The sequence below is a fragment of the Myodes glareolus genome, chromosome 6 (genome assembly GCF_982192425.1).
Source record: "Myodes glareolus chromosome 6, mMyoGla1.1, whole genome shotgun sequence".
Lineage (NCBI taxonomy): Eukaryota > Metazoa > Chordata > Mammalia > Rodentia > Cricetidae > Myodes > Myodes glareolus.
The window spans coordinates 10,612,414-10,635,287 of record NC_142031.1 but is presented as its reverse complement, the minus strand read 5'-3'; the positions used below and the strand labels follow the sequence as shown (position 1 = coordinate 10,635,287).

General features: G+C 38.3%; 1 protein-coding gene across 3 annotated transcripts; it reads left to right on the top strand.

The window, feature by feature from the left end:
* Positions 1 to 22,874, top strand: LOC148121627 (vomeronasal type-2 receptor 116-like). 3 transcript variants are annotated; one of them, XM_087906682.1, is made up of 6 exons: positions 1 to 194; positions 3,127 to 3,418; positions 3,701 to 4,498; positions 5,791 to 6,018; positions 17,074 to 17,197; positions 21,970 to 22,874. In XM_087906682.1, the coding sequence occupies exons 1-6, from the start codon at positions 1 to 3 to the stop codon at positions 22,872 to 22,874; spliced, it is 2,541 nt and encodes an 846-aa protein (XP_087762808.1). The 3 variants fall into 3 exon arrangements, with proteins under 3 accessions (XP_087762808.1, XP_087762810.1, XP_087762809.1); XM_087906684.1 differs by lacking the exons at positions 1 to 194; positions 3,127 to 3,418 and having other exon boundaries at positions 3,710 to 4,474; positions 5,761 to 6,018; XM_087906683.1 differs by lacking the exons at positions 1 to 194; positions 3,127 to 3,418 and having other exon boundaries at positions 3,710 to 4,498; positions 5,752 to 6,018.

Genomic DNA, 22,874 nt, shown 5'->3' with positions numbered 1-22,874 from the left:
ATGCTCACTTTGATTGTTCTCTCCTTGCTCCAGAACATTTTATCTCAGGAGCCCAGTTTCGTTCATCCCAGGTGCTTCTGGAGACTGAAGCAGAGTAAAGAGAGGGATGGAGACTCGGCACATTACACCTTCTTTCTTGACCCCGCATATAATCCAGGCACGGCAGAGTATTTGAGAAACTACTTGTATAAACAGTAAGTGCCTTTGTATTTTCTATGTAAGTGTCATCATAACTATCTCATGATGTGTCAAGAGAACGAGGATGAGAACAACGTCTTGAATCTTCTGCCCTCTTCTCCCAACTTCCACACCAATAAGCAACACCAAATTATTTTAAAACTAAATGCTATTTTTCTGCCTTGAAATTTTTCCTTATAGTATTCTGTTTTTCTCCCAGTTACCCTCCAAATTACCAGACAGGAAGCTATGTGAAGAAGGACTCTATACCTTGTTCTATCACATATCGTCTGGTCCTTCATAGTTCCCATAGCACAGTAGTAGGTTATATCTCATCAAAAGAACCCATTTAATTTCCATGAATGCCATCTTAAGTGGGTATGAGTAAACGGCCATAAGTAGAGTCAGCTGATGGACATTCTGTCAGCGCGTCGGTCCTATATGCATTGCTAGAGCAACTACCATTTGTGGCACAGCTAGCTGTGGGGAGTTCTCACAGAGAGTTTCAGTTACTCTCTCAGATGCTCTGCATGTGGTCACACTAAGCCTGCTAAAGATGCATCAAGAGTGGAAGTAGAAGACCGGCCCACTCTGAGTTTCTATGAGTTCTTGTTTCTCCATACTTCACATATATACATGCAGAACCACTGGCCTTTAATTTCAAAGTCTATTTCTTTACTTATTGTTTAGAGTGAAGAAGGAATGTATGGAATATACATAGTAAGTTTGCATTCTTTGAAAAGTGAACTTGTCACTAATAGTGGTGACTGCTCACTTCCCTTTTCACTTGCCTTAGTAGCAGCTGTGGCATTTGATTGTTGTCAACACCTGATAACACGGATAGAGGGGTTACCTACTAGCTCACCTTTGCCATTATTTAAGAGGCATGTATCTTCTCTATATCTAAGTTGTTTATTCTCTGATACTTATATCACCTTTAACTCTTACATTTTTCTGTAAGTCATTTTATTAATTATATCTGTCTATTTTACCAATTTAGGCCTTATATATATTTTGATTTTGTGAATTGCTGATAGCTGGTTTCAATCACAAAACTTTAATCAACCAAGCTACTCTAAAAGCTCAAATCATAGATGTCTCTTAATATTTAATGTACAGTAGTTAGAGTTTGATTTTTACAAGTTCTATCTTGTGAAATTCCTGTTATATGTTACTGAAATTTTCTTTTTTTTCTTTTTTGTTTTTGTTGTTTTGAGACAAACTTTCTCTGTAGCTTTGGAGCCAGTTCTGGAACAAGCTCTTGTAGACCAAGCTGGCCTTGAACTCACAGAGATCTGTCTGCCTCTGCCTCTGGAGTTCTGGGATTAAAGATGTGCACCACCACCGCCCAACTAATGTTGCTGAAATTTTCAGTGAGACTTTTTCTGTGTGGAAATAAAGAATATCATAAATTATTTTTATTTGGAAAATGTATAGATAAATAATTATGTTCATATATAAAACTTTGCAATGGTACAATTTCTAAGTGGTAAACAGATTGTATTTAACTCTGAATGAATTATTCAAATTAAATATGTATGTTTAATGTTTAGTGATCAGATGATATGCTATCAGTTAGAAGGAAACAGCAGTTACTATTCATTCCATAAACATAAACACAAATTGGTATTATTCTCTTCCAACTGACTTCTTAACTGTTGACTGGCTTTTTTTTTATTAAAATACAATTAACAGGGTAGAGTCCATAGTCCCACAGCAGTTACACATTTTTATTACATAAAACTCCATAAATATTTTGTATACCTTTTACAAAAGCATCTTCTATTTTTCAAAAATGTAATACTGGCACATACAAATCTCAGGAGGATATCAACATGTGTTAGTGTAACTGGAAAGTAGTTAAAAGATAATTTCCAGAAGAAAAATTGCATTGATCAGATTCACCCAGTGTAAATATATGACATGCTGGTGTAAGCATAAAATAGGTAAACAAAACTATTGAGGAGATAGTGCAGGCCCTTAATCTCTGTACTCAGGGCCTAGAGCAGTTATACCCTGTGCATTTGAATCACATCTAGTCTACAGCAAAGGCTCATTCAAAACCCTGGAATTCAGCTGTACAGGGGTGGCACATGTCTTTAATCACAGCACTTGGGAGGCAGAGGCAGTTGAATCTCTATGAGATCAAGACCAGCCTGGTCTATAAGAGCTAGCTCCAGGACAGGCTCCAAAGCTACAGAGAAACCCTGTCTTAAGAAAAGAAAAATTAAAAAAAAACATAGAATTAATTCACTATAAATTGCCTAAATGTACACTAATACTGTCCACATGCACAGATGTATACAGACATACATCTTAACATCATGCATCTCTGGTATTTGAATATTTTTTTAAAAATATATCTTTAAAAGGATTTTATGCCTGAAATAGATAAACCAGAAACTAAAAAAGAACAAGATGAAGATTGATAGGATTGGATATGTTAAGTATATCACCCACTGACTATAAAGAATTGTAAGTACAAGAGCCAAATATTGCCCAGACTATTGTGCACTCATCAGACAATTCAGTTAATTTCAAAAGAAAATACAGAAAAGTCAATGGCTCACACATTCCATGAATTTATAATGCACAATAATTTAAAATTGAAATCATGACTGGGTTTAATGTTTGGTTAAAGCCTGTGGCCTTATCTTTACCTTCTGAGCAAGCGCTCAAAGCTCAAACACCAGAGATGAACAAACCTCTCTGTGGAAGATGACATTGGTTCATCTTCTTTATTGGATTAGCACTATCATGAAATTTTAATTTCTTTTCAGGCTTCCAGCGTTTTATGTGTTCTGAGTATCACAACATAGAATATTCATTTCAATCATTGGCGGGGGGAGGGGGTTGGGAATACCATGAAGTACAGATAGTTCTTGTACTGATTGCGCATGATTTTCTGTAGATCTCTGTCCTTATTAAAAAAAGTGTATCATTTTACAGAACACCAACGGAAAACTATCAGTTTGTATTGGCCTTAACATTTTCCTTGGATGAAGTCAACAGGGATCCTCTTCTTTTACCAAATATGTCTTTAGTATTTGACTTTCTAGCAAGTGGTTGTAAGACTGTGTCACAATTATGCAATTGCATTCAATCTTCTCTCAATTTTCATGATAATCTTCCTAATTATATCTGTATAATATGGAACACGTGTGTAGTTGTGCTCTCAGGACCAAACTGGGTAGCATCTTCAATAGTTGGGAAAACCTTGGACTTCTACTATTCTCAGCAGGTGAGGATTTTTGTGATGGTTATGCAAGAAATCCTTTCTTCATTGGCGCCATCCTCAGATGCTAAGATTAGTATGAGGAGCAGACTGGCCTTACACTTATTTCAAACTGCATAGTCCATGGAAACAATTCAGAGACTTCATGGACCATCTATATTTACATTATTGAAATAGAGATGAGGGAAGAAGTAACAGGAAGGGGGTGTTTTAGAATTCTTTGCAGAAAAGTGTGTTTAACAAGTCCTTAGCAGTGTACGCTACTTCACGCTGTTCCTTGTTTCCTAGATCCTTCAGCTCACCTATGGACCCTTCCATCCTACCCTGAGTGACCATGAACAATTTCCTTTTCTGTATCAAATGGCCCCTGAGGACACATCTCTACCCATGGCCATGGTCTCCCTCATACTTTACTTCAGCTGGAACTGGATTGGGCTTGCCATCTCAGACAATGATCAGGGTGCCCAGTTTCTCTCGTATTTAAGAACAGAGATGGAAAAAAATATACTCTGCTTTGCCTTTGTGAATATGATTCCCCTCAACCTACATTTGTACATGTCAAGAGCTGAAGTGTATTATAACCAAATCTTGTCGTCATCCTCAAATGTTGTTATCATTTATGGTGACCCAGACAGTACTCTAGGTGTCAGCTTTAGAACGTGGACATCTCGAGGTATACAGAGAATCTGGGTCACCACCTCACAGTTCGATGTCACTACAAGTAAGAGTGACTTCTTGTCTGAATTGTTCCTTGGTACTCTGACATTTGCACACCACCATGCTGAGATTTCTGGTTTTAAAAATTTTATCCAAACAGTGAACCCTCTTAAATACTCAGATGAATACCTGGCAAGGCTGGAGTGGCTGAACTTTAACTGTGAAATCTCGGATTCTATGTGTAAGACACTGAGGAATGGCTCATCCAACAGCTCACTGGAATGGGTGATTGCACAGACATTTGACATGGCTTTTAGTGATGACAGCTATGATATATACAATGCTGTTTATACTATGGCCCATGCCTTCCATAAGACTCTTCTTCAGTCAGTGGGCAATGAAGAAGTACCCCATACTGACTGCTTGAAGGTGATATTTCTATTTGTTGATATTCGTTGTCATCTATATCAGCCTTTAATAGAGTCTCAGATGCCCCATTTTAGTAGGTTAGGATATATTTCCCCAAATACAAAGATTTCTGAACATTTTTCTCTTGAGGAAGAAAATCTAGTGGTTTGTAAAAGTCTCAAATGCAAAGACAGTGGAGTGGGAGACACAATTTATCAATCAAAATCCGTGATTTTGTTACAGAGCACTGAATACCATGACCCCTGCTCTAATACTGGAAACATAGGAGTCTTCCTCATCAATCCTCTCTATCATAAAATAGAGCTTTTGTTCCTTAATTGACAAATATGTGGTAGTCAGTGTAGGGGATGGTTGTCACAAGTGTTTTAAACTGATTCTGCACTAAATCTAGGCTCTGGAAAGCTCACATGTGTTTGAAGGGATAATTCTTATTGTTTATGAGTGGATATTTGTGTGTTTCTATGTATCTGCGGGTTTATCTGTGTTGAAGTTATGTGTGTGCTTCTATCTATCTGAATATCTTCCTGTCTGTAATAAGTGATAATAAATTTGTCTTTTATCAATATCTTTCTCTATGAGTGTGTTTCTTTGTATCTCTCCCTATGTGTATTTGTCAGTGCATATGTCTGCATATGCCTATGTGTGTGTGTAATTTGTGTGTTTTTGTGGATGTGCTTGTACATATGTATATCTGTGTTTCTGTGTACATGTGTGTGTTTTAGTGATTGTGTTTGTACATGTGTATAGCTGTGTTTCTGTTCCTGTGTATGTGTGTCCGTCTTTGTATTTGAGGATAAATTTGCCTGTGTCAATGTCTCCTTTGTGGGAGTTTGTGTCTGCTGTGTCTCCTTGTGCATGTTTATCTATAAATTGGTGAAAATTTTCATTGGCCTGTGTATGTTTTGTGGGTTTCCGTTTCTTTGTGTCTGAGTGCATAAGTCTGTTTGTGTGTGCCTGTGTGTTCATATCCTGTCTTGGCTACATGTGTATATGTGTGTGAATAGTATGTGCCTGTATTATGTATGCATATGAGTCTGTGTGTATGTGTTTGTGCACATTTAATACTTATAATTATAATTAGTGTCTGCATGTATGCCTGTGCTTATGATTGGTAATTCCTCTGATACAAAATAAAATTCTAGGAACATTATGATAATTTTATTTATTTACTTGCTTTCACTGAGACTTCTCACTGGACATCTTCTATAAAGTTGTATTTAAGATGAAGTCATAATATATTTTCTGACTTCAAGGAGGGGCAGATTCACTAAGGAATGCTGCCTGTCTTTCAGCTAAACTCCATACTTAGGAAGACCCACTTCACTAATCCAGTTGGGGACAGAGTGAATATGAACCAGAAAGAAAAACTGCAGCCAGAGTATGACATTTTCCAGATTTGGAATTTCCCAAGTGGTCTTGGACTTAAGGTGAAGATAGGAATGTTTAGCCCATATTTTCCACACGGTCAACAGCTCCATTTATATGAAGACATTCTAGAGTGGGCCACAGGAAGTAGACAGGTAGGTCTGACCTGATGAACTGATTTACATTACACAGCAGTAACGCTGTCACGTGGGTTCACCTGTGCTTCCATGTAACTTAGTAAAAGTAGATTGTCACTTTAGGAGCCATTTTCTAGCCTCCTACAAAATGTTTCTTCTTTTCACTTTTTTGATGTGATATTGAATGAATTGTTTCAGGATTTCATACATGCATACAGTGATTTTTATCATACCAGAACATGTTTCTGGTTTCTAATATAAATATAAAACTGTTTTTTAACCACTGTTTAATCTTATTTCCTATAATTGAGAAATGTTCTCTTGGTACCATTCTGATTACTACACAGTGATTTTTTTTCTTTTCTGCTGCACCTCTGACAGATGCTGAAAGAATGTGACTAATTGTAAGGGAGGAGTAAAGTAAGCACATGCAAATTATTCATTTTATTATAAAATTTGCTTTAAGCCTTTTTACCAACAGGTCCTAACCATGTGTTAATATAACAGTTTCCTAACCCATTTAGAAACCCTGTAGATTATAACGTTGTTGTGGATGTGATTGATTTGTCTGCATGTATTTCTGTGCAGTGCTAGAATGTGTGGTATATGTTCATGTCAGAACAATGATTTGGATTTCTGGGAAACTGGAGACAGTGTGATGCCACACAGGGGGAACTAGAAGTCAAACTTGAAACTGTGTATGAGGAGCAATTGTAATTGACATTTGAGCCTTTTTTCTAGTCCTGATGTTTATCCTGTAAATGAAATTGTTCACTAGAGGAACATTGCTCGATTTCATTACTTCTTTCGTAGTTCACTCAAACAAACAAGTGAACAAGTGTGTGTCTAGTTTCCTTATCTCTGTGGGTGGGAGGTATTGGTAGTAAAGTAATTTGGCTTCTGAAAGTTTATAAATGATATGTTCCATTATGGGTTTTAGGCATGATATAGATAATAATTCTCATGAGGGTGGAATTTAGGTATCCAATTCAAACTTCCCAACTACAAAGTGACTTTTGATCTGAGGGTTTCACTACTGAATTTGATCTGAAGGCTTAACTACTATCCATTTAAAGACCACCAATGAAATTTCACATGTGCTCTAAACAAGCCTCAGTTGAGCATTACAAAAACATCCACTGGAGGAATATAGAATATTAAGAAAGTTTCAACCATTTCTATACTTCCAAATGTGCATATTTCAATGCAGAAACAAATGAATAAAATATGAAGCATGCAAGCAAGACAATTATTCATGTCAGAGTCATATATTTACATGAGAACAAATTCAATGGTTTAATTGGCTGACGAATAAAGCTGTTTTGGCCAATAGATTAGCAGAGCAGGGCTAGGCAGGAAATCTGTACAGAGATAGAGAGAGTAGGTGGAGTCAAAGAGATGCCATGTAACTGCCAAAGGAGGAAGATGCTGAATCTTACCAGTAGACCACAACCTCATGGTGATACACAGATTAATAGAAATGAATTAATTTAACATGTAAGAGTTAGCTAAATGATGCCTAAGCTACTACTCAAACAGTGTTGTAATTAATATAGTTTCTGTGTAACTTTTCGGGTTTGGGCAACAGGGAGACAAACAGGAAGTTTCTGCCTATATAAACTAATACAGAGACAGAACAAAGTTCAATGATGAACATAAATTACAGGAATTAAGAACCACTCTAACACCGCTATAGAAGACACTTGAAGAACTCCTACAAACTGAAAAGAAAGAAAAATACAAGTGATAAAGGTATGTAAAGACAGCACTAGAACACCAGACAGAAAACCGTTAGAAAAGTATCAATATTGTGATAACGACAATGAATAATATAATTAATAAATAATTCTCAATGACAATTTATTGCTAAACTTTATATTCTCTAATCAAAATACACAAATATCAAGGTTGTCTGTAAAGGCAGCAGTCATTTTGTTTCCAAAAACACACCTTAGTTACAAACATGAAGAGAGACCCCTTTTATAAATATGGGGGAAATAATTTTGAGGAAATGTAACATAATAAAGAAAATTAGAGACCATTCATTTTGATAGACATGGATGTAAAATTCTCAACTAAACCTGAGTAATAAAACTCAACAACACAACAGAAAGATCTGCTCCTGTGACAAAAATGACTGAATTCCAGGGACACAAGCTTGGTTCAACAAATGCATATCAGTTATATAAATGTGGCACAGAAATAGACTCATGAATAGAACTAGAGGAGCATCCGAGTATGTGCAGAAAGTGCTCGTAAGAAACAATTTCAGCATTCATTCAGAGTTAAAATTAAAAAATAAAACCTGACACAAAAGAAGGAGCACATCTTGACTTAATAAGGTTTTCTTTATAGTAATTAATATTTTCCCAGCCTAATCATATGAAATAAAATAAAAATCAATAAATAAGAAACTTAATATGGAGCTAGGCATCCCTTCAGGGCTGTTCACCTTCTACTCTGGAATGTAAGGGAGATCCTAGTGGCCTGCAGGTGAGGTAAGAATAGGAAAATGGCTGGGAGGTACTGATAGCTGCCTTTGCTTCTGCAAAACCAGCTTTCTGCTATGGGAAAGGGATAAACTATCTTTTTATTACTATATAGTAGGAAAGTAAGAAACAACTGAGGAAATAAAACAGTTTTCCTGCCCAGCTATGGATTTCACAGGTAGCTGTAATACACACTTTTCTGATTTCTAGCTTAAAACCCCATCTTAATCTCCCTTCTGCACCTGCATGCTATTTGGCTCTAAGGCTGCCATCCTTTTGCAGTAAGAATGAATTCATTTCCTCTAAAAGAAAAATGTTTTCTATGACAATCTACTATATGAAGAGAAACTCAAAGAATTGTCACTAAAATCCTAAGTGAGGTCAGGTGTATGTGGTGGTGCACATCTTAATCCAAATTCTTGGAAGTCAGAGAAAGAGAATTTCCTGTCTCTTTATGGCAAGTCTGGATTACATAGCAAGTCTAGGTCACCTATGATTGCATATAGTAGAGACCCCACCTGAAAATCATGGGCAAAATTGGACAAGGTTTTAACATTTTCTCCACTCTTCTTCAAAATAGTCCTTAATATCTTAGCAAGTATAAAAGTAAGCTGTGCTGAGTCAGCTCAGCAACATTCCTGATCAGCAAGGGGCCCTGACTTCTAGCAGAGGGCCATCGGAGGGCTCAGCTGCCTTCGTGCTGGGCCTGGGCTGTAGGTGCTTCCCGGCAGGAGGCAGTTCCTGTGTCTTAAAAGCCTGCCTGAGAACAGGTGGGGCCGGAGTCAGCTCAGTGACATTCCTGACCGGCAAGGGGCCCAGACTTCTAGCAGAGGGCCATCGGAAAGGTGAGTTTGCTTCTGGCCTGCTGCAGGGGCCTGGTGAGGAGGAGCTCGGACTTTCACCGACCCCATAGACTCCCAGGTCACCTTGCAGTGCTGGCTCCACCTTGCTAAGCTCTCCCGCCTGCCATCCCAGCTTCCATCCAGGTACAAATTCCTATATTTCTCCCTTCCCCCTGTAGCCATAAAATTTCCCCAGCTCAGGTGCCTTCAGGCTGGGCCTGGGCTGTAGGCGCATCCTGGAAGGAGGGAGTGCCTGTGCTTCAATAACCTGCCTGAGGAAAGGTGGGCATTCTGTCAGTGAAGTCCATGCCCAACAAGGTAACCTGACTGGTACCAGAAGATCCAATAGGGAACATTTGAAGGAAGAAATGGGCAGACACCAAGGCAAGACCTTGTCCAACAATCTGAAAATCAACATGAAAACACCATATCCCAACGACCCTACAATAGAAGGACTTGAACACCTTAATCCAGAAGAAGTGGGAAAAAGTGCCATTATGAAAACATTAGAGTCCCTGAAACAGGATATGAATAACTCCCTTAAAGAATTGGATGAGAAGTATAACAAAATTTTGAAGAAATGAATATAGAAATGATTGAGAAATATAACAAAAAGTTTGAAGAACTAAGTAAATCCGTGAATGATACCCTGAGAAACCAAGAAAAAACAATCAAACAGGTAAAAGAAACAGTTCAAGAATTGAAAACTGAAATGGAGGCAATGAAGAAAACACAAACTGAGAACCGGCTGGATATGGAAAACCTAGGTAAATGAACGGAGACTACAGAATCAAGCATAACCAATAGAATACAAGAGATAGAATCTGAGAATGAATCTCAGATTTTGAATATACCATATAGAAAATAAATGCTCTGGTCAAAGAAAACGGCAAATCCAACAAATTCTCTTCACAAAACATTCAAGAAATCTGGGATACAATAAAAAAAAAACCAAATCTAAGAATAATAGGGATGGGAGAAGGAGAAGAACTGCAGATCAAAGGCCCAGAAAATATATTCAACAAAATTATAGAAGAAGACTTTCCCAATCTAAAGAATGATATTCCTATGAAGGTTCAAGAAGCATACAGAACACCGAATAGACTGGATCAAAAAAAAAAAAAAATCCCCTCGCCATTTAATAATCAAAACACAAAACATACAGATTAAAGAAAGAATATTAAGAACTGCAAAGGAAAAAGGTCAAGTAACTTATAAAGGTAAACCTATCAGACTTACACCGGACTTCTCTATGGAAACCATGAAAGACAGAAGATCCTGGATAGAGGTACTGCAGAAACAAAGAGACCATGGATGCAAACCCAGACTGCTATACCCAGCCAAGCTATCGTTCACTATCAATGGAGAAAACAAAATATTCCAGGATAAAAAAAAATTAAACAATTTGTAGCCACAAATCCAGCCTTACAGAAAGTAATAGAAGGAAAATCGCAACCCAAGGAATCCAACATTGCCATCACTGCCTACAATAACCCAGACATCTAGCGACCCTTCACAATCACAACTCAAAGAAGAGAAACACACAAACTCTACTACACACACACACACACACACACACACACACACAAATAATAACGGGAATCAACAACCACTGGTCATTAATATCACTTAATATTAATGGATTCACCTCACCGATAAAAAGGCACAGACCAAGAAATTGGATAAGAAAACAGGATCCAACATTCTGCTGTTTACAAGAAACACACCTCAACCACAAAGATAGACACCTGCTCAGAGTAAAGGGTTGGGAAAAGGTTTTCCAAGCAAACGGACCTAAGAAACAAGTGGGTGTGGCCATTCTAATATCTAACAAAATTGACTTCAAACTAAAATCAATCAGAAGAGATGCAGATGGACATTTCATACTCATAACAGGAACAATTCATCAGGAGGAAGTCTCAATCCTGAATATCTATGCCCCTAATATAAAAGCACCCACTCATGTAAAAGAAAAACTTTTAGAACTCAAGGCAGTCATCAAACTACACACACTAATAGTAGGAGACTTCAACACTTTTCTTTCATCAATGGACAGGTCAATCAGACAGAAACCTAGCAGAGAAATAAGAGAATTATTTGAGGTATTGAATCAAATGGACTTAACAGATATCTATAGAACATTCCACCCAAATAGGAAAGAATATACCTTTTTCTCTGCTGCTCATGGAACCTTCTCGAAAATTGACCACATACTGGGTAACAAAGCAAACTTCCACAGATACAAAAATATATTAGTAACCACCTGTGTCTTGTTGGATCACCATGGAATAAAGTTAGAATTCAATAACAATTCGAACACCAGAAAGCCTACAAATGCTTGGAAGTTGAACAGTCAACTACTGAATCATCCCTGGGTCAAGGAAGAAATACAGAAAGAAATTAAAGTCTTCCTTGAATTTAATGAAAATAAAGACACAACATACTCAAACCTATGGGACACAATGAAAGCAGTGCTAAGAGGAAAGTTCATAGCACTAAGTGCCCAATTAAAGAAAACGGAGAAAGCACATATTGGAGATTTAACAGCAAACCTGTAAGCTCTGGAAAAAAAAGAAGCAGACTCTCCCAGGAGGAGTATAAGACTGGAAATAATCAAACTGAGGACTGAAATGAACAAAATAGAAACACAAAAAACAATCCAAAAAAAATCAACTAAACAAAAAGTTGGTTCTTAGAGAAAATCAACAAGATTGACAAACCCCTAGCCAAACTAATCAAACAGCAGAGAGAACACTCAAATTAATAAGATCAGAAATGAAAAGGGGGACATAACCACAGACACAGAGGAAATTCAGAGAATCATTAGATCTTAGTACGAAAGTTTATATGCCACAAAGTTGGAAAATATACAAGAAATGGATTGGTTTTTAGATAAATACCATTTACCAAAGTTAAATCAAGACCAGGTGAACAATATAAATAGACCTGTTAGTCGCGAAGAATTAGAAGCTGTTATCAAAAACCTTCTGACCAAAAAAAGCGCAGGGCCAGATGCTTTCAATGCAGAATTCTACCAGAACTTCCAAGAAGAGCTGATACCTATACTCCTTAAGGTATTTCACAATATAGAAACAGAAGAGTCATTGCCAAACTTTTTTTATGAAGCTACTGTTACCTGATACCAAAACCACATAAAGACACAACCAAGAAAGAGAATTACAGGCCAATCTCACTCATGAACATTGACGCAAAATTCTCAACAAAATCCTGGCAAACCGAATCCAAAAACACATTAGAAAAATTATCCATTATGATCAAGTAGGCTTCATTCCAGAGATGCAGGGCTGGTTCAACATACGCAAATCTATCAATGTAATTCATCATATAAATAAACTGAAAGAAAAAAAAACATATGATCATCTCGTTAGATGCTGAAAAAGCATTGACAAAATCCAACATCCCTTTATGATAAAGGTGTTGAAGAGATTGGGGATACAAGGAACATACCTAAATATAATAAAAGTTATTTACAGCAAGCCGACAGCTAACATCAAACTGAACGGAGAGAAACTCAAAGCCATTCCATTAAAATCAGGAAGAAGACAAGGCTGTCCACTCTCCTCATACCTCTTCAATATAGTGCTTGAAGTTCTAGCAATAGCAATACGACAACATAAGGTGATCAAGGTGATTCAAATTGGAAAGGAAGAAGTTAAACTCTCGTTATATGCAGACGATATGATAGTATACATGAGCGACCCCAAAAACTCTACCAAAGAACTCCTACAGCTGATAAACAGCTTTAGTAATGTGGCAGGATACAAGATCAACTCCAAAAAATCAGTTGCCCTCCTATACACAAAGGATAAAGAAGCAGGGAGGGAAATGAGCGAAACTTCACCTTTCACGATAGCCACAAATAGCATAAAATATCTTGGGATAACTCTGACCAAGGAAGTGAAAGACCTATTTGACAAGAACTTTAAGTCTTTGAAGAAAGAAATTGAGGAGGATACCAGAAAATGGAAAGATCTTCCTTGCTCTTGGATTGGGAGAATCAACATAGTAAAAATGGCAATTCTACCAAGAGCAACCTATAGATTCAATGCAATCCCCATCAAAATACCATCAAACTTCTTCACAGACCTTGAGAGAATAAAAATCAATTTTATATGGCAAAACAAAAAACCCAGGATAGCCAAAACAATCTTATATAATAAAGGAACTTCTGGAGGTATAACCATCCCTGACTTCAAACTCTATTACACAGCTACAGTATTGAAAACAGCTTGGTACTGGCATAAGAAGAAAGAAGTCGACCTATGGAATCAAATAGAAGACCCAGATATTAACTCAGAAACCTATGAACACTTGATTTTCGACAAGGGGGCTAAAGGTATGCAATGGAAGAAGGAAAGCATCTTTAACAAATGGTGCTGGCATAACTGGATGTCAACCTGTAGAAGAATGAAAGTAGATCCATATCTATCACCGTGCACAAAAATCAAGTCCAAATGGATTAAAGACCTCAACATTAATCTGACCAATTTGAACCTGATAGAAGAGAAAGTGGGAAGTAGTCTACAAGACATAGGCACAGGAGACCACTTCCTAGGTAGAACCCCAGTAGCACAGACAATAAGAGAATCAATGAATAAATGGGACCTCCTGAAACTGAGAAGCTTCTGTAAAGCAAAGGACACTGTCAGTAAGACAAAAAGGCTACCTTCTGACTGGGAGAAGATCTTCACCAACCCCTCATCAGATAAAGGCCTGATCTCCAAAATAAAGAAAGAACACAAGAAACTAGACACTAAAACTCTAATTAACCCAATTAAAAAATGGGGTGCTGATCTGAACAGAGAATTCTCAACAGAAGAACTTCGAATGGCCCAAAGACACTTAAGGTCATGCTCAACATCCTCAGCAATCAGGGAAATGCAAATCAAAACAACTATGAGATACCATTTTACACCAGTCAGATTAGCTAAAGTTAAAAACACCAATGATAGCCTATGCTGGAGAGGATGTGGAGAGAGGGGAACTCTCATCCATTGTTGGCGGGAATGCAAACTTGTGCATCCACTGTGGAAATCAGTATGGCAGTTTCTCAGGAAACTAGGAGTCAACCTCCTTCAAGACCCAGCAATTCCACTCTTGGGAATATACCCAAGAGATGCCCTATCATACCACAAAAACATTTGTTCAACTATGTTCATAGCTGCACTATTTCTAATAGCCAGACCATGGAAACAACCTTGGTGCCCCTCAATAGAAGAATGATTAAAGAAGGTGTGGAACATATACACATTAGAGTTTTACTCAGCGGTAAAAAAACAATGACATCTTGAATTTTGCATGCAAATGGATGGAAATAGAAAACACTATACTGAGTGAGGTAAGCCAGACCCAAAAAGTGGAATATGGTATGTATTCACTCATAAGTGGATTCTAGCCATAATTAAAGGTCTTTGAGCCTATTATTCGAGATCCTAGAGAAGCTAAATAAGAAGGTGAACCTGAAGAAAATCATGTACTTATCCTCCTGGAGATTGGACATAGACAAGAGTGCCAGGTAACCTCGGGTGCATGGGGGGGGTGGGAGGGTTGTTGGAAGGGGAGAGGGTTAGAGAGAAGGGAGTAGGGGAGGAAGGGGGAAAGCTTGGGGCACTGGGATGGGGAGAGGGAGGAAGGATGGATATGGGATCAGGGAAGAATAAATTTCAACTAAGGGAGTCATTTTAGGGTTTACAAGAGACTAGATTATAAATGGGATCCCAGATCCAAGGAGAGATCCCAAGATTGTTCTCTGGACAGAGGAGAGGATGCCTGAACCGGCCTTGGCCCATAACCATACTGATGAATATTTTGCTTATCACCATAGAACCTTCATCTGGCGATTGATGGGATAGAGACAGAGACCCACATTGGAACACTGGACTTAACTCCCTAGGTCCAAACGAGAAGCAGAAGGAAAGAGAACGTGAGGAAAAAAAGGCAAGACCAGAGGGAACCTTCATCCGACGATGGATGGCAATACAGATGGAGACCCACATTGGAGCACCGGACTTAGCCCCCCAATGTCCAAATGAGGAGCAGTAGAAAGAAGAACATGAAAAAGGAAATCAGGACCGCGAGGGGTGCGATCACCCACTGATACAAGGGGACTGAACTAATGAGAGTTCACCAAGGCCAGTTGGACTGGGACTGAACGAGCACGTGATCCAACCAGATTCTCTGAATGTGGCCGGATTCTCTGAATGTAGCTGGCCCGGAGTCTTTCTGAAAAGCCATTGACAATGACACTGGGATTTGTTTCCTCTGCATATACTGGATTTTTGGGATCCAATCTGGATACTCACCTTCCTTGACCTGGAGGGAGGGGGGAGGAACTTGAACTTCCCACAGGGCAGGAAACCCTGACTGCTCTTAGGGATGGAAAGGGAGGAGGAGAGGGAGTGGGGGGAGTGGGAGGGTTTTGGGAGGAGGGGCCGAAATAGAAACTTTTATAATTTAATAAACTTTGAAAAAAAAAGTAAGCTGCAACCATGAAAAACAGAAAAGAAGGGAATAAATGTGTCCAGTGGTAACACACATGTTTAACCTCTGCATTCAGGATGCAGCAGAGGGAGATCCCTGTGAACTCTAAGTTAGCCTAATCTATACTAGGAGTTGAGATCTACCACCATTACACAGTGAAACCCTGTTTCAAGGAGAAAGAAAAAAGGGGGAAGATTTGTGCATAACTAGGTTGTGAAGAATATGAAAAAATCTATGTATAGGAGACACTGCAGTTTCAATACAGAACTCGGCACTGTGCAATGGATGGAAAGTAAAAATGTGATATTAGCAGATTTCCAAAGCAACATATAGATCCCTGTCACCAGGTTTTTGATGATATGGAGATATTTTTATTATAAATTTTAAGAAATCTTTCAATTAACTTTAAGTTATTTAACTTTTATCCAGGTTCTGCAGTATCTGCAGACTTCTGTAAATCACTTTATTCTCAGGAAACACTCAACCTTCCAGCTCAGTGCACATCAACTCAGCACTTCACTAGAAATACACCAGGCTTTACCTAGTCTTCTGTCTCTTTACACTCTGTCATACTTTGCAGGGTGATTTTAGTGGAGTTCATGTGTTCTATCTCAGATTTGAGGAGTATTTCCCTGTTTTAGATTTCTCCATTAGTCCTAGCTTGTTATGCTATTGCTGTGATTAAACAGACCATAAGCAAAGTGAGAAGGGTGGGTTGGTTTGACTCATGGGTTATAGTAGAGGGAAGACAAGGCAGGAATCTGAAGACTGCAACTAAAGTACAGATCCTAAAGGAACACTGCTTACTGGTTTCTTCTACTTGATTTCTCGTACAACTCTGTCTAGGGACAGCACTGCCCACTGGGCACTCCTACAGTAAATACCAATCAATAAAATGTTTTACAGATATTGTGACAGGCTACTCCAATGGAAAGAACTTTTTAAAGTTCCCTCTAACTTTCAAATGTACTTTGTGTCAAGTTGCGAAAAATTAAATAGAAAAACCAGTTTGCATGCTCTGTAGTGTTTATCCAGAGGAAACACATCATTCTTCTTCTTAAATTTCCAGCATTGTGAAGCACTGAACTTTATACTAAATTGATTCTACGCATTCATATAATTTGGCATTCTATAATATGATAAGTGGAAAACTTATTGATATTTTAACACAGTAATTTAAAATAGTTATGGAAGGAGTAGGCAAAACTCCTAATAACAGCATGTTTTCTAATTTTCCTCAGATGCCGCCCTCTGTGTGCAGTGCTGACTGTGGTCCTGGATTCAGAAAGTTCAGGCAGCAGGGAATGGCAGCCTGCTGTTTTGATTGCACCCCCTGCCCAGAAAATGAAGTTTCTAATGAGACAAGTGAGTATTTGCTGTTGAGATAAACCCTTCACGTGGATCATCCTCTCTAACATACACAGGGCTGACCAAAGGGTCTAAAAGTCCACTGTAAAAATCAAATCTATCACTTTCCTACATTTGATTTATTGGAATGTAATCAACATCAATGTCCCTCAAATTACACCATATAGTATCACATACATCTTTGACTCAGAAAACTCATAGTATGTGTCAGTTTCTCAAAGAAACAGTTTTGATAATCAAACTGTAGTGCAAGGAAATTCTAAACACAGCCTTTCCTAGTGATTGTTTAATCTATTTCCATGTGTGTATGTGTCTCTACAGACATTTGTAGACATCATGGATATGTAATAATCAGTGAGAACCAGAATAGGGAAACTTTGATTATTTCCTGTCAACTACTCCTTCTGTTTGAGTTTGCTTCTTTTTGCTTGGGAGCTTTCAGGTGTGCTGTTAAGTTGGTATGCCAGATTTTTCCAAATTCTTTATGGGGACTCTTAGCACTGCGTTCAGAGTATTTCATAAGTTTGGATATGTTGCGGATTCATTTTCATTGAATTCTAGGGCATCTTTAATTCCATTCTTTATTTCTCTGTTGATCCAGTGGTAGTTTAGTTGAGAGTAGTTCAATTTCCATAAGTTTTTAAGATTTTTTGCTTTGTGTTGCTGTTGAACTCTAATTTTAACCCATAGTGGTATAATACAAGGGGTTGTTTCAATTTCTTTGTATCTATTCAGAATGTTTTTTATGTTCAAGTACATTTCAATTTTTTAGAAGGTTGCATAAGATACTGAGAAGAAGGTATATTCTTTTATGATTTGGTGAGAGGTTCCATAGTAGTCTATTATGTCCATTTGTGTTATAAATCTGTTAGTTCCATTGTTTCTCCATTAAGTCTCTATCTGACAGACCTGTTCATTTGTGTGAGTAGGGTGTTGAAGGCTTCCACTATCAATGTGTGAGGTCACATGTGTGATTTATGCTTTAGTAATGTTTCTTTTACAAATGTTGGTGCCCTTGTATTTAGTGGATAGTATTTCAAAATTGATACTTCATCTTGATGGATTTTTCCTGTGATGAATATGAAGTGTTCTTTTTAATCTCTATTGATTAAACTTAGTTTGAAGTCTATTTTGTTCGATATTAGGATAGTTATATCAGCTTGCTTCTTAGATCCATTTAGTTGGAAATCCTTTTCCCAACCCATTACTCTGAAGTAATGGCAGTCTTTGAAGTTGAGATATGTTTCTTGTATGTAACAAAAGGATGGATTCTGTTTTCATATCCATTCTGTTCACATGTCTATTTTCATTGTCTAATAAAGTCCATTAACATTAAAAGATGTTAATGACCAGTGATTATTAATTCCTGTTACATTTTGGCTCTAGTGGTGGTGGTGGTAGAGTGTGTGATTTCCTACTTTGGGTTTGGCTGTTGTGAGATACCATTTGCCTGTGTTTTCATGGATGTAGCTACATTCTGTGAGTTGTAGTTTTTATTCTAGCACTTTCTGTAGTGCTGCATTTGTGGATAGGTATTGCATAGCTCTGATTCTGTCATGAAATACCCTGTTTTCTTAGTCTATGGTGATTGAAAGTTTTTCTGAGTATAGCAGTCTGGGAAAGCATCTTAAAAACATTGGTTCCTTAATGTTTGTAAAGACTCTGTGCAGGACCTTCTGGCTTTTAGGGTCTCCATTGAGAAGTCAGGTGTTATTTTGATATATCTGCTTTTATATGTTACTTGGCCTTTTTCATTTGCACCTCTTAAATACTTTATTTATTTTGTATGCTTAGTGCTTGGTTATTACGTGATAAGGGGACATTTTTCAGGTCTAGCCCATTTGGTGGTCAGTAAGCTTCTTGTAGTTTTGTAGGCATGTTCTTCTTTAGGTTGAGAAAGTTTTCTTCTATGATTTTGTTGAAAATATTTTCTATATTTTTGAGTTGGGCTTCTTCTCCTTCTTCTATTCCTATTTTTCTGAGGGTTGGTCTTTTCATGGTGTCCCAGATTTTCTGAAAGTTTTATGTTAGGAATTTATTGGACTTAATATTTTCTTTGACTTATGAATCTATTTCCTCCATTGTATCTTCAAAGCTTGTAATTCTTGCTTCTATTTTTTGTATTCTGTCTGTGTTGCTTGAATCAGTAAGTAGTTCCTGTTTATTTACCTAGATTTTTCAATTCCTGAATTTCCCCTGCTTGTGTTTCCTTTATTGTTTCTATTTCAATTTTCAAGTCTTGAACCATTTCCTTCCCCTGTTTGACTGTTTTGGCTTGGCTTTCTTTGTTTCTCTAAGGGATTTATTGGTTTCTTCTAATTTTTGTTTGTCTTTTCCTTGATTTCTTAAGAGAATTTTTTATTTCCTCTTTAAGAAGCTTCATCATTTTTATAATGTTATTATTAAGGCTGTTTTCTTGTGTTTCTGCTATATTGGAATATTCAGGTCTTACTGTTGTAGGATCGCTGGTGATTCCATATTACTCTTTCAGTTGTTGAATATATTCTTATTCTGGCATTTGTTCATCTGTTCTTCCAACAGGTGTGGGTCATGCCTGTGCCTTAATAGTCTGTTGTTCCAACTGGTATAGCTTCTGTCTGTGCCTGTTTTCCAAATGGTGTGGTTTGCACTTGTACCTATGTAATCTTTTATGGTTAAGGGGACTGCTGGCCATGGAGAGGATGTTCAGGTGCCTGTTTGCTGTCTGATAGGACTGATGGTGTACCACAGCAGGGAAGTTCCATCAGAATTGAGGACAGGATCCAGCTGCCTTTCTGGTGCTGCTTTTTCCAACCGATGTGACTTGTGACTGTGCCTATGTAATCTACTGGGTGGGACTAGCCATGGGGAGGATGTTCAGATATGTGTGGTTTGTTGGTGGAGTATGCTTTGGAGGGACAGAGTCCAGAGGGTCGAAGGAGTAGTAGTGTAGCCTGAAGGAAGGTCTCTGACCTACTTGCCAGCTCTTGAGAATTGCCTGGTTGTAATACAACAGGTGGGCAGGGCCCAACTGCCTTGCTCGTGCTGGAATGAGATTGGGAGGGTCATGCATGGGATTTGCCTTAAGGTTTAATTAGGGTCTGAATATTGGGATTGTCCAGCTCGAATGCTGATCACTCACTAGTTTTCCCAACTGCAGTGGTTTGCACCTGTGCCTATGTAGACAGCTGGCATTATGAGGAAGGACTGGCCATAGGTGTTCAGGTGCATGGGATTTGGAGGTGGAGGATGTCTTGGAGGGACAGAGTTCAGTGGGTGGCAGGGGTAGTGGTGAAGCCTGGAGGCAGGTCTCTGACCTGCTTGCCAGCTCTTGAGAATTGCCTGGTTGTTGCTTCTTATGAACAATACTCATGAGTGCAGCATCCTTATTATCAGATGAGGATACAACTAAGGGCATATTTATTTAATTACTTTGCATTTTCAAAGATCAAAATTATATTTTTATATAATCTTCCTTTCTCATTTTCCCTCCAACTTACCCCATATAAACATGATCAACCTCATGTTCATGAACTCATTATTTGCTTTACATATACACATATAAAACTTAATGATTCTGAAGGTGCTTTACTCCTTCCAAGCATTGCAGACATGTCTCTAGCAATCTCTGCCCTTCTCCTGCATTCTCTTTGCCTTGCTATAAATAGTTAGATTACATTGTTAGTTTGAATATAATTTGCCCCCATAAGACCATGGGGAGTGGTCCTATTAGGAGGTTTGACCTTGTTAGAGAATATGTGGTTTTGTTGAATAAAGTGTGTCACATTAAAGGCAGAGTTTGAAGTCTCTTATTTGCTCAAGTCACATGCAGTGAGTCTGTTTGCTTCCTGTTGCCTATGGATCAAACATGTAGAATTTAAATCTGCTTCTTTAGCAGCAGGTCGATCTGCAAATCACCATATCCTACCATGATAATAATGGATTGAACTTCTGAACTATAAGACACCAATTAAATGTTTTTCTTTAAAGAGTTGTCATGGTCATCATTTCTTCTCAGTAAATTGGGAACATGGGAACCATGGAAAAAGGTAGAAGGAGAGGAAAGAGAAAGGGAGGAGAGCAGAGACAAATGTGTAGCCCAATAAAAAAACTAAAACATGAATCCAACTCAAAAACAAAAACAAAAATAAACAAACAAACAAACATAAAACTAAGACAATTACATTCCTAAAGTTAGCCACCAAGGTCTATTGCCTTCTTAGCCACTTCCTCCTCCTGAGGCTGACTATTAAGTCCAGCTATCAAAGTGTGAAGTCAAGCTAGGGAAAATCTCTCATGACTGGTGCCCTAATTAACCTGATAACCAAAGTGCTAGGAAGATAAGCACTTCTTCCTAGAATGTGGTAACCTTTTTACATTTATAAAATGCAATTTTCCTACAGGGTATGCCCGTTTCTACTCTATCCATAGGAAGCTCTTTGCCCACCTGACCCAAATACCCCTTCCTCCTCGCCTTTGTTTCTTTTCCTTATCCCTCATCCTCTATCTCATGTCTTTCTACTACAAATATCAGTACTTTCTTTATACCATGACAAATGGCATCATTAGCATGCATTTAGTAGACAGTGTAATGATTGTTTGCTTTTCATTTCACTAAAAGATAGTGAATGAGTATTATGAAATGGAAGCATTGCTTTGCAGCAATATCTTCCAACTACATCCTCAGCATGAGTGCAGATATTGCAATGCTTTATCAACACACATAAATGAAATGTCCTGTGAATAAAAGTGCTCAAGCTGCACTAATCATACATTCCTTTCTCCATCAGATGTGGATCAGCGTGTAAAGTGTCCAGAGGACCAGTATGCCAGTACAGAACACGTCCATTGCATTGACAAAGCTGTGAGCTTTTTGAGCTATAAAGACCCCTTGGGGATGGCTATAACCTTAATGGCCTTGTGCTTCTCTGCACTCACATCTGTGGTTCTTGGGGTCTTCGTAAAGCACCATGACACTCCACTAGTGAAGGCCAATAACCGGAATCTCAGCTACACCTTGCTCATCTCACTCATCTTTTGTTTCCTATGTCCCTTGCTCTTTATTGGTTATCCCAACACAGCTATGTGCATCCTGCAGCAAATCACCTTTGGAGTGGTATTCACTGTGGCCATTTCCACTGTGTTGGCCAAAACAGTTACTGTGCTTCTGGCTTTCAAAGTCACAACTCCCGGAAAAAGGATGAGGTACTACTTGATTTCAGGGGCACCCAACTTCATCATTGTCATCTGTACCCTCATCCAAACTATTATCTGTGCAGTTTGGCTTGGAGTTTCTCCTCCATCTATTGACATTGATGCCAAGAATGAGCATGGCCACATCATCATTGTATGCAACAAGGGCTCAATTATTGCATTCTACTGTGTCTTGGGATACCATGGCTCCCTTGCATTAGGAAGCTTCATTGTGGCTTTCTTGGCCAGGAATCTCCCTGACACATTCAATGAAGCCAAGTTGCTGACATTCAGCATGCTGGTGTTCTGCAGTGTCTGGGTCATCTTTCTTCCTGTCTACCATAGCACCAAGGGCAAGGTCATGGTGGCTGTGGAGGTCTTCTCCATCTTGGCCTCTGGTGCAGGCTTGCTGGGGTGTATCTTTATTCCCAAGTGCTACATAATTTTGTTGAGACCAGAGAGAAATTCTCTTCAAAAGTTAAAGGAGAAAATGTCCTCCTGA